At 36.9% G+C, this 12,265-nt stretch overlaps 2 protein-coding genes across 4 annotated transcripts in view; both read left to right on the top strand.

Moving 5' to 3' along the window:
* Window positions 1–3,556: 3,556 nt before the first annotated feature.
* On the top strand, window positions 3,557–8,105 carry LOC112454598. The gene is made up of 5 exons (XM_025016092.1): window positions 3,557–6,363; window positions 6,513–6,695; window positions 7,106–7,216; window positions 7,476–7,632; window positions 7,959–8,105. Exons 2-5 carry the CDS (start codon window positions 6,604–6,606, stop codon window positions 7,989–7,991), a joined length of 393 nt encoding a protein of 130 aa, XP_024871860.1. The 5' UTR covers window positions 3,557–6,363; window positions 6,513–6,603; the 3' UTR covers window positions 7,992–8,105.
* A 2,762-nt stretch (window positions 8,106–10,867) lies between these two features.
* Window positions 10,868–12,265, top strand: part of LOC112454597 (eukaryotic translation initiation factor 3 subunit C-like) — a 1,884-nt gene continuing 486 nt past the window's right edge. The window contains exons 1-2 of one of the 3 annotated variants that reach the window (XR_003040766.1): window positions 10,868–11,254; window positions 11,822–11,994. Coding sequence is in view for 2 of the 3 variants with exons in the window: in XM_025016090.1 (XP_024871858.1) it covers window positions 11,695–11,742; window positions 11,822–11,994 (221 nt within the window). In the remaining variant the exon portion in view is untranslated. Of the gene's footprint in view, window positions 11,748–11,821; window positions 11,995–12,265 lie in introns of all 3 variants that reach the window. The other 2 variants (XM_025016090.1, XM_025016091.1) reach the window with 2 other exon arrangements.

The following is a 12,265-nucleotide window of genomic DNA, read 5'->3' as shown; positions in this document are numbered from 1 at the left end:
AATCAATCTTGTTCCATTGCATAATCCTTTCTTTGAATTGATATTCCTTAAAAGTATTATTATGGCACTCACTTTTAATTTTAATCGATGAACTGGCATTCCACTTGGTGTCACACTATTTAAAAACTCCGTTGGAAAATTTAAATGTTCCTGTTCTTCTTCACTTTCAATAGAGTCAATGGATAGATATTCCTTTTCTTCTCCTTATTATTATATATAGATAAATCAGAATATTCAATAAAGTCAATTATTATTTACCAAAATTATTATTTACCTTTAAATCCAAAGGAATGGAAAAATAGAAACAGGAAATAAACAGGGAACAGGAAAAAATCTTAGGAAACAGGAAAAAATCTTTAAAATCTTTATAACGGGAACAGGATAAAACAGGTTTTAACGTTTTTTTGTGTAAGATTAAATATCTGTAAAAAAGACAAAAAGTCAATACGATATTAAACTAAAAAGGAAATTAAACAAAGAGATATGGAGAGATGAAAAGACATCAACATATAAATTTGATATTTAAAATACATACCTTTTTTCTCTCTCTCTCTCTCTCTCTCTCTCTCTCTCTTTCCCTATCTTTCTCTCTCTCTTTCTCTCTTTCTCCCTTTCTCTTTCTCTTTCTTATATCTATGATGATCTATGAATATTCTTTTTCTTCTTTCTCCTCTTTCCTTGCGATTTGTCTTTAATAGATGACATATAATATGTGAATGCAGCAACTTATCCTGATTGACCGCGAGCGATTAATGACGTCACTTGAGCAAATCGAGCATGTATATTTCATATACAATTCTTTAAAATTCGATCGATTATTTCCCGAAAAATTAAAAAAATTAAAAAAATCGGTTTCCAGAAATTGACCGCGAGCGATTACTCGCGGTCAGACAGACAGACAGACTTAAAAATTAGAAAAATTAGAAAAACCGGTTTCCAGAAAATCGATAATGAAAAATTATATACTTTATGGCACTCTCCAGAAAATTCTACCCCTATTTCACGTACTCGTGGTAAAAATTCGATCCACTAACGAATGAGTAGTTCGCGATCAGACAGAAAAATTTAAAAAATAAAAAAAATCGATTTCCAGAAAATCGGTAACAAAAAACTGTACACTTTATGGCACTCCCCGGGAAATTCTACCCCTATTTCATGTACTCGGGGTAAAAATTCGGTCCACTAACGAATGAGTAGTTCGCGATCAGACAGAAAAATTAAAAAAATTAAAAAAATCGCTTTCCAGAAAATCGGTAACGAAAAACTATACACTTTATGGCACTCCCCAAGAAATTCTACCCCTATTTCATGTACTCGTGGTAAAAATTCGGTCCACTAACGAATGAGTAGTTCGCGGACAGACGGACGGACGGACGGACGGACGGACGGACAGACAGACAGACAAACAGTCGCGTTTTATATAATAGTAATGATTAGAATAAAATGCTATACGGTCCAAGCTTGGATTTTTGACAGCCTAATATTAATTTCTGTGTGCATGTATGTATACATATATTTTTCCAATTTATTTAACTGCGCACCGATTTTTTGTCGGACTTGAAACACAGCTATTGTTGGAACATTAAAACTCTGGAACTCTCTGGAATTAAATCGATTTAATTTAATTAGATAAATTAATTAAATTATCTAAAAATAATAATAATTTATTTAACGGAATGTGACGGGAAATGAGAGAAAAAAGTAGACATACAAAAGGGAAGGTAAGATTGTACTAATAGATCATCTTTTAGTAAATAAAGAGAAAAAATAGGGGAAATTATAGGGGTGGGAGAAATAAGAAGGATGGCGGTGGGAAACATTGAAAGTGCAAAGGCCTTCACACATAAAATCGCGTAAGGACGTAAAACGTAAACGTAAGAAAATCGACCAATCCCAATCAAGTACTTATTGTGCTGTCCGTAATCCCAGGGGAAAATACTTGATTGGGATTGATCGATTTTCTTACGCTTACGTTTTACGGCCTTGCGGCATTTTATGTATGAAGGCCTTAAGGAGATTCTAAGTGGAAGGATAGAAGATGAGATAGTGAAGAGTTAGAAAGAACAGAAGAAGGAAAAGAAAAGGAAGGATAATGGAATAATAAATGTGGGACTTCCGTTTCCGATTGGTTAGATGTGAGACGACAGATTTTGTAAGCGAATAACGGAGTGCGAGTGTGAGAGGTAGAGCGAGAGAGTGTGTGGTAAGCGAGGGGCGAGCACAGTGTGGGAGAGGGAAGGTGTGAGAGTGGAAGAAGTGCGGAGGGTTCAGAGAGAGAGCCCGTGGAGGCTGAAAAGAAACAGGAAGGTTGAGGTTAGAGAGACAGACGTAGAAGGGCCAGAAGGGGAAGAGTATAAAGCGCTAGGGTAAAGAGCTAGGGAATTCTGGGGAGTTCGGGAATAACACGGGGAAGCAGTACGGCAGTACGGCCATAGAACTGGGGAAAGAGATACGCGGGGAAGCAGTACGGGGAATATAGACGAGCTTTTCAAGAGGAAGAGGGATAGGAGAAGGAAGAAGGAGCGTTTGGGAAAGGGAGCGAGGACCTTTTCAAGAAAAGCAGGAAGATAGTGAGAACGCCACCAAGGGGGGGGAATATAAATATAAAAGGGTTGTTGAGAGAATTAGGATAAGAGCTGAGGGAGGGGTTAGGGGGAGTGAGAGAGGAATTAAGAGAGGTGGCGAAAGGGCAAAAGGAGGCAATGGTGGAAGAAGTTGAGAAGATAAGGAACGAACTAAAGGAGAAAGAGAAAAAATGGAGAAGGGAGAGAGAAGAGTTTAAGAATAGAATAGAAGATTTGGAAGGAAAATTGGAAGGGATGCAAATAGAGTTAAAGGGAAAAGTTGGTGATGGAGGAAAAGGTGAGAAGGAAGCGGAGGAGGAAAAAGGGAGGGGGGAGGTAGAAGTCTGATTGGAAGAAGAGGGTGGAAAGGCTGGAAAGGAGGTGTAAAGTAAAAGAGAGGGGAGAAAGGAAGAGAAATATTTTAATAAAAGGAGTGAAAGAGGATACGGGAGGAATAAAGGGGGAAGTAGAGAAAGTGATGAAAAAGATAGGCTTAGAGGTTAAGATAGAGGAGATTAGAAAAATAGATGCGGGAAGGAGAGAGAAGGGAGGTATTACTTAAGTATGGCAGTAGTAAGAGTAGGAAGTGAGGAAGAGAAATTAAGAATAATGAGAAATAAGTGGAAATTGAGAGACAAAAGTACTTGGATAGAGGAAGATTTGACATGGGAAGAAAATGGAGAGTAAATCAAGTTGCATGGAAGGCAAGAAAAGAGGGTACGAATAGGGCAGGGAGAGGTATGGATAGAGGGGGAGTGGTGGGTGTGGGATAAGGTAAGAGATGTGCTTAGGGATAGTAGAGGGTGGTGTTGGGAAGCAGGGCAAGGGAAAGGGAAGGAAAGCAAAAGAGAGGAAGTGCAAAAGTAGGTTGAGTAGAAAAGAAAGAGGGAACGGGTGGATGAAAGAAGAGTAAAGAATGAGAAGGATAAGAGGGAGGAATTAAAGAGAAGATTTGGAGAGAAAGAGGTAGAGGAGGGAGAGAGGAGAGAGAGAGAGAGAGAGAGAGAGGAGAGAAGGAAAATATATAAGGTGGCTTTTTGGAATGTGGCGGGATTAACAGATAAAGATAAAGAGTTTTGGAAAGGGCTGGAGGAATGGAATGTAATGGTGTTATGTGAGAAGTGGGTGGATGGTAAGGGATGAGAAAAGATAAAGGAAAGGCTGCCGAGAGGTTACGTGTGGGAAGTGCAGAAAGCAGGGAGGAAGAATCGGAAAGGAAGGGCGGTAGGAGGAATGATAGTAGGGGTAAGGGTAGGGGTCAAAATGGAAAACGGAAGGACGAAAAAAGATAAAGAAGGGATGCTATGGATAAAGGTGAGGTTAGGAAAAAAGTGGTGGAACATAGTAGGAGTGTATATAAATAAGATATGGACAGGAAATTGTTAGACCTAAAGTAATGGGTGGAGGAGATAGAGACGGGAGTGAGGGTGCTGATAGGGGGAATTTTAACGCAAGGACGGGGAAAGAGGGGGGGATTCGTAGAAGAGAGAGAGGAAGAGAGAGGAGAAGGGGAAAGAAGAACAAAAGTTGGCAAGGTAAACGGGGAGGAAAGAAAATTATGCAGATTTTTGGAGGAGCATGGATAGGCGGTTTTTAACGGAGGAATCAGAGAAGATGAGGAGAGAGAATGGACGTATACAGGGAGGAGAGGGGAGTCGGTGATTGACTGCGTGTTGGGGGACAGGAGGACAAGGGAGAGGATAGAACGGGTAGTGGTGGAAGCGAAGGTCGACTCAGACCACCAGTCAGTGACGGCGTGGGTAGAAAGGGTGAAGGACGGTTTGGGTAAAAGGAAGAGGGCAAGGGCGGAAGTGAGAGAGGAGATTGGTCGGAGGAGGGCAGAAAAAAAATTTAAAGAGTTAGTGGGGGATATGCAAATTCAGGAAGGGGAGTGAAAGAGGAGTGGCAGGGGCTGAAAAGGAGGATAGGAAAGGTATTAAGAGAAGTGAATGGGAAAGGCAAAAAGGGCGGAAAAAGGGGCTGTTGGGGTAAAGAATGTAAGGAAGAGAAGAGAAAAGTCTCATGTTAAGGAAATAAAGAAGGGAAGGAAAGAAGAGTAACAGTTATAGGGAGGAAAAACAGCGATACAAGAAGTTGTATAAGGAGAAGAAAAGAAGAGAAGTGGAGAAATGGGAAGGGGAGGTAAAGGAGATTAGGACAGATATAGAAGGTGGTAAACAGGGAGAGAAAGAGGAGAAGAAGGTTGAACGAGGGAATTAGTATGCAGGAATAGGATAGGTATTTCAGAGATTTGTTGGGAGGAGTTGGAGGAGGAAGAGGAGAAGATAAGAAGAGAAGAGATGTGGGAAATAGTGGAAAAGCTTAGGGAGGGAAAAGCGATGGGAAGTTATGGAATTCCAAATGAGGTATGAAAGTTTGGAGGGGAAGTGGTGAAGGAATGGTTGTGGGAGGTATATAATAGAGTGTGGAAAGAAGAGGGTTGGCCGGAAGTTTGGAGAGAGGGAATTATAGTGCCCATAAGAAAGAAGGGGAAGGGGGAGAAAGTGAGGGACGACAGAGGGGTGATGTTAGGACAAACGGCATACAAGGTGTACGCTGCTGTTTTGGCGGAAAGGTTGAGGAAGGAGGTAGCAGAAAAGGGATTGCTTCTGCAGAGTCAGACAGGGTTTAGGAGAGGGGTAGGGACTACGGACCACATGTATGTATTAAATTACTTAATAAATAGGCAGGTAAATTAAAGAAGGGGAAGATGGTGGTGTTGTTCGTGGACTTGAAGACAGCTTTTTTGACTTGGTGGACAGAAGGATTCTGGTGGAAGCGATGAGGAAAAGAGAAGTGAGGGAGGGCTTGATGATGAGATGTAAGAAGCTGTTGAGGGATGCAGGGTGAGGGTGGGAGAGGAGCTGGGAGAGAGGTTTTGAACAGGAAGGGGAGTTAGACAGGGGTGCCCGTTAAGCCCAATTTTGTTTACGTTGCTGCTGACGGACAAAGAAAGGTACCGAATGAAAAAATTAGAGTGTAATAAGTCTTCTATAAGAAATAAAAAAAAAAAAATATGAGAGAGATAAGTACGTGAAGTAAGCGGAGAGGAAAGAGGAATGAGAGGTGGTGACGATTAGATATTAGTACAGTAAAGGAGAAAAAGGAATGAATTAACGGAGAGAAATAGTGGAATGGGATAAATATTTTAGAATAAATATAACGGAAAATATATGGACATGGATAGCGCGCGCGTTAGTGCAGTGTAAGGAGTAGTTAAGTGTAAGGAAAAAAATGTAAGCCGAGGAGGCAAAGTGTGATAAGTCTTATGCGAGAAGTAAAAAGAAAGAAGAAAACAAAATATGGGAGAGACAGATATGTGAAGTGAGCGGAGAGAAAAAAAGAAACGAGAAGTGGCGAATGGACATTGGTACAGTGGATGAGAAAGGGAATACATTTTAACGGAGGGAAATGGTGATGTGGGATGAGTGTTTTAAGGTGAAATGGAACGGAAAAAGTTTGAAGCGCGCGCGTAGCGCGCGTGTGTGCTAGTCTATAATAAAAAAATCCATGGAGACGCGAGAAGTTGTTGTTTGGAGTCGAATATCTCGCACGTAGTGTTGTCGCTTTTCCGCGCGTCTGATTGGCCGGTCGAAGCCGGGTGATCGCGAGTCGCGAGATCGCGGCGAGTTCCGCGAGTTTCGTGCGTATGTATCGTGACTTGACAGCTCGCGTCGTGTCGCGAGGTTAATATATTAATGTGACAGTTAATACATGAATATTCAATAAGCGTGAAAAGTTGACATTACAAATATAGTTAGAAGAAAATTCATGCACATTTAAGATATAATATAGAGAGGTAATTATAAAAATTATTATCGCTTGTATTATTTTAAACAGTATTGTTTTATAAAAGTTTACCGACCGTTTTTATCTAAAATGTATATACATATTGGTATTATGTTGAACTGATATACAGAGCTTATCAGATTTCTTTCTCAATTACAGACGCATGAAGCTGTTAAGAAAGACCGATCTATGTTGGAATACAGCGATAACCTAAAAATCGATAGATAGTGACAGTCGTGACCATCGCCGCATGATAGATAGTGATAGTGAAATATATATTGACGGCAGGGAGCTGATGCCGAGGAGATCTTTAAGAAAGAAGGAGTATCCAAAATCGCACACGTACGTATATATGCTGTCTTGTGAAAGTTGTAAAAGTTAAGAGAACGAGAAAGTGATCTGCTATCTATATGCACGTTGTGACAGGCACTATCGCGTAATAAAGATTTCTCCGAAGTATGTTTATATTGTACTTTACTTTCGTTAACTTAGATGCTTTGAATGTACAATCTCGCGTCTTCAAAATATAATAATTCTTATTGTCAGACACTGTTGAGGCATAATTGTCTAGCACAAGAGGTCCTTTTGTGCTAGATAATATGAGTTGCTACAGAGTGCCTCTAATTGTAAGAATCTTTTCTCCTTTACCCCTTCTTTCTTCCCACAATCTCGAATTTACACTATTGCGTGGTTCGTATCGCGTGTCATTACCTATTATAAATGTCCTCCTTTTCTCTCGTTTTCTCACACAGGAACATTTTATATTTAACTATGTGGTATACAATTTTGCTGCTATATATTTACCACAAGGAGCTGATACCGAAGAGATCGTTAAGAAGGAAGGTGTATCCAAAATTGCAAATGTATGTACGTATATGCTTTCTTGTAAATTTTAAAAGTTGAAAAGAACGAGAAAGTGTTCTGTAGCGCAATTTGTATTGTAGGCAAGTTGTGCTAAAATATTTCTGAATTGAATCCCTATTATCCATTATTATGATATAATTTTTATCAACAATATTAGAGAAGTAACGAAAATTAATTTAATTAAGTATTCAAAGCAATTGAGAGTTTTTAGCATTAAGTATTTCCATTTTCTCATAATATGCTTAAAAAATATTGCAGGGGACTTGTGAGTTATGCGAAGCAATTGATACTGTTAAGGTTCATTGGTCATATGAAGTTTGCACACGTCAAGCTTGACATCCTAAAGATCACAATGCATTCTGAAAACGATACCGTGCAGGTTTGTTGGCGTATACGTGGTGTCACAGGCTGGAAGGTATTTTATATGTTTTGGAAGTAAAATTTGGAAAATACAACATGCCATAATAAGCGCTAACCAGGAAATGTAAGTGTAATCAGTGCTCTAAACATTCCTTTTAAAAATAATATAAAATTGTTCTTATAAACATTAATTATATAATTAATTCAAGTTGTCTATTATTTGAAAAGAACTTGATTTTTAGTTTTGTTTTTTATTCTACCTTCAGAAAAAGATAAAATAATTTAGATTTCCTAAAAATAATTTTGTTTATGCTATTGGAGAGGAAACACTTATTATAAAATTGATTATAATACCGAGACAATTATATATAACGATTTCAGATGGTACGACGGCTTTTTTATTTTTTACGTTAATGCTGAATGGAAAAGTCTATAAGCATATTGCGGACAAGATGATGCCTAATCAGGATACAGCCACGAAAAAGAAAGATATGCACATGGCAGGAAAATTAGCGCTATTCACAGGCCTTGTATGCCTATTTAATAACAACGAGGATTCTTTGAATTGAACTCTGTCTTAAAATCGCATCAATTGAAGTGAATCCACTGCTGAGTGCTGAAATTATACGATTTTATCCGTCACAACGAATAGACCAAGAGAAATGCTTTTTCCAGTCGATGGTCTCGAATGTTGCTGACGTATCTATTTCGTTGCAAATGCATCATTATGAAATCATGATCGGTAGTAAATAGAGATATGTGAATTAAAAAGATGTGTACATTAACTAAACAGTATCTTTGTATGATTACAAACTATCTTCATCTAATTTTTTAGTGACAATGTCCGAATAATTTGCGTTAGTATTTCTGTGAAAAAAAATATGACGATTATATTACAGTATATCTGGCGATTTTTTAACATAATTATAGAGGTAGGGTGTCTAAATCGTTATCGTTCCATCCAAATGTAGCTTATATACTATTCGGATAGTATCGATATTTTATGCTGGTTAGAAACAAGTAAAAAGTATCTTAAGACACTTGTATCGTTTCCAGAATATAAAAACTTGTGTTTATATATTGAGATGATAGATATACGTTTTAAGTATTGGCGTATTTATTTCGTTGCAAATGTATCATGATGAAATGATGGTCGGTAGTAAATGAGAGATATGTGAATTAAAAATATGTACATTACCTAACCCTGCATCTGATTTTTTAATTTCAGTAGTGACAATGTCCGAATAATTTTGCGTTAGTATTCCTGTGTAATAAAATATGACGATTATACGATTATATTACAATATATCTGAAAAATGTTAGAAAATGAAACAATTGTTTAAAGGTATCCTGTATATCATAGTACATTTATTATATTGCAAATATATTTAAATTTATATATTAGTTAACTTCTTTATATACACTACCTCTCATTAATTTTAATATACAACAGATTTGTTGATTTCTCTATAATGGATGAACATCATGATACGTGTTTTACACAGAAATGAATGCACTTGCTGTTATAAACATTTCACTTGCATGCGTGGCATTTTTATATAAATAATATATAAAAATGCAATGCATGCAAGTGTTTATAACAGCAAATGTATTCATTTCTGTACAAAACATATGTATCATGTTCATCCTTTACAAAGAAATTAACAAATATAGGGGTATATTGAAATTAATGAACGGTAGTGTATGTAAAGAAGTTAACTAATATATTAATTTAAATGTATTAGTTAAGAGATGGAGAGATGGGAGGAAGAAAGGGCAGGGAGAAGTGAAAGAGGAAAGAAAGTGGGAGATAAGAAAAAATGATAGAGCAATGGAAGCGAAGGTAAGAGAGCTGGAAAGGTGGAGAGAGTTAGAAGAGAGAGACAGAAGGAGGATATAACTAAGATGAAACTCGATGTAGTAGTACAAGGAAAATGGATTTCCGTTGTTATTTAATTGTAACAATGATAGGCGACAGCTCCAAGAAATTCTGGTTGAAAAATGTTTATAATGTTTCTTTTTATTTACTTAAGATTTAGTTGATTAGTTCTTGAGTTATAGACGTTTGAAAATTTGGAAAATCAGTAGGTACAGGAAACAATGGATAAATTTCTAATTTTTGTTTTACACTGTTTTATTATATTAGTAATTTTTTTATATTGAAAATTAGAGACCTAAAAAATCATTATATATCAATTTTTATATTAAATTGGACATTAAAGTTGGGAGCACATACTTTTGCATAACGCATAACGCGTATTATAAGCATAAGAAAATTGATTGGTCCACATACATGTGTACATGTGTATAAGGAAATAGACTAATCAATTTTCTTATGCATACAAATTATGCAAATGTTTGTGTTCCCTGCTTTATTTCTCAAAATAAAAGGATTGGTACATATATGTACTATCCGTCCCGAAAGAGTTAAAAGTCTATATATGTTATGTATTTCATGTTTAAGAAAAATATATTTTTTAGTGTCAAATTTTTAATAGTTTATTTAAGAAGTTATAAGGAGTTATAAGAAAATTATACAATTTCAACAGATTAAATAGTTGAATGTTCAAAATAGGATATTTATCATGGAATTTATTATATAAATTTCCAATGAATGTCTAATATCTAGAAGATATTTACTAAACATTTTTGTCTTTTTTTTGTAATTTTATCCTATTGGATAAAAGAAAAGTTTGATTAAGGCCATTGCACGTAACAAAGTTTTCGTCGTAATCGTACGGCCATAAGGAAATAGACTAATCACACTCAATTATTTTTTGAGCGTGAAGAGAATAATCGACTGTGATTGGTTTATTTTTTGATTTTTTTCTTACCGGCCTTATAATTATGGCTAAATCTTTGTTATGTGCAATGGCCTTAAGGTGCCAATTCATGGGACGCTGAAAAACAGCGTTGAGCGACGTCACGTGACATCACTTTGATGCCAGCGTCAAGAAAGAGAAGTTAGATTTTTCCAACTTCAAGCGTCAAAGCCAAAGCAGCGCGAAGACGCCGAAATTTTGACGCTGTTTTCCTTTTCATGAATTTCAATTGACGCCGGCGTCAATTGTGATCATGCGACCTTCTTGCCGCTGAAAATGAGCGTCGAGCGTCAGCATGAAAAGGCACCTTTAAGAAAAAGAGAGTGAGCGAGCGAGCGAGCGAGCGAGAGAGAGAGAGAGAGAGAGAGAGAGAGAGAGAGAGAGAGAGAGAGCTACAAAAAGAAGGAAAAAATGAAGAAAGGAAGAAAAGGAGAGATAAAGAGAAATCTTTCTTTATTAGTATTAGTTTAAAAAATATTTCTTTTCCTCCTCCTCCTCCTCCACCTTTTTTATACATAACGAGTCGAATATCTCGCGTTGTGATATTGTTGCTTTTCCGCGTGTTTGATTGGCCGGTCGAAGGCGGTGATCGCGAGATCACGGCAAGTTCCGCGACTTCGCGCGTGTGTGACGTGTGATTGCTCGCGTCGTGTCGCAAGGTTAATCGTCCCATATCGTGTGTTCTATTTACACGGCTATCAACAGCAGCTATAAGCTACTTTCAGTTGGCATTGTTGGCAAAACTTCAGTAGTAAAAGCTGGCCATATTGTCCTCGGAATAGAGGCAGGAGCCAATTAAACAAAGAAGAAGAAGTCCCATATCGTATCGCGGGATATTGACATGATCTTTCATTAGTAAGTGCAATCGTTTAATTCCGAATTTCGGTTGTGTCACGAGCGTTATTTCTGTAGTAATTTACGATAATTAACTCGTTTACGTGGGATGAATTGTCATCAGTAACTCCACTTACGTGGAGGTTATTTATCATATATGTTACAAAAGTAACGCTCGTGTAAACGTAGTTTACGTGACAAATAGTGCGTGTAAATGTGTGTATGTGTGGGCGTGCGTGTGTGTGTGTGTGTGTGTGTGTGTGTGTGTGTGTGTTGTGTGTAGAAGTGCGTAAGAAAACAGCTCCAAAAATTGCGACAGAAGTGCATAATATCTGTGATTGAATGAGTTACTGTACTCTTGCAGCAATCTGCTGTAAGAAGCTATTATGAAATTTTATACTATTTAGCCTCTTGTAGACTGTTGCAAGAGTACAATAAGTACTCGTTCAATCACAGATATTATGCACTTCTGTCGCAATTTTGGACTGTATTGTATTACCAAGATATGTGTAATGTAAATTTATAAGTCGTCTAAAATAGAAGATTTAAAAGAAGTGAGTATGAAATAGATGAATATTTTTGTTACAGAATATTGGAACGTATTATGGTAATAACGAAATAATAACGGAAGAAATGCAAAAGTTTGAAACGACGCTATATAAAATATATAATTGTGTGTTGGCACTGGTGGAACGTCTCGATGAGGAATTCATAAAGTTGCTGAAGGAATGTGATTTACACAGTAATGAATACGTGGAAAGGTAATACTTGAAATTATGCGAAATATATTTTTAACATAAATATAAATAAAGTTATAATTGATTGATACATATATGGAGGGGTTAAAGTCATATTGGTGTAAGTCAATTTTTTTTATTATTTTTATTTCTTTCAACATATCTGCATGTGTAGACTGCATCTATAAACTTAACTCGATAGGTTAAAAAAAATGACACTTATGGTTTTAACTTTATATATATATATATATGTGTGTGTGTGTGTGTGTGTGTGTGTGTGTGTGTGTGTGTGTGT

Source organism: Temnothorax curvispinosus, unplaced genomic scaffold, assembly GCF_003070985.1.
Source record: "Temnothorax curvispinosus isolate PA1 unplaced genomic scaffold, ASM307098v1 QBEX01005151.1, whole genome shotgun sequence".
Lineage (NCBI taxonomy): Eukaryota > Metazoa > Arthropoda > Insecta > Hymenoptera > Formicidae > Temnothorax > Temnothorax curvispinosus.
Note: the sequence above shows the minus strand (reverse complement) of the source record. Positions and strands in the feature narration are given on the sequence as shown.

Coding starts and splice junctions, on each gene's coding strand:
- LOC112454598 (XM_025016092.1), top strand. CDS start 6,604: ATGATAGATAGTGATAGTGAAATATATATTGACGGCAGGGAGCTGATG. Junction 6,696..7,105: donor GAGTATCCAAAATCGCACAC/GTACGTATATAT, acceptor TTTCTCACACAG/GAACATTTTATATTTAACTA. Junction 7,217..7,475: donor GTGTATCCAAAATTGCAAAT/GTATGTACGTAT, acceptor AAAATATTGCAG/GGGACTTGTGAGTTATGCGA.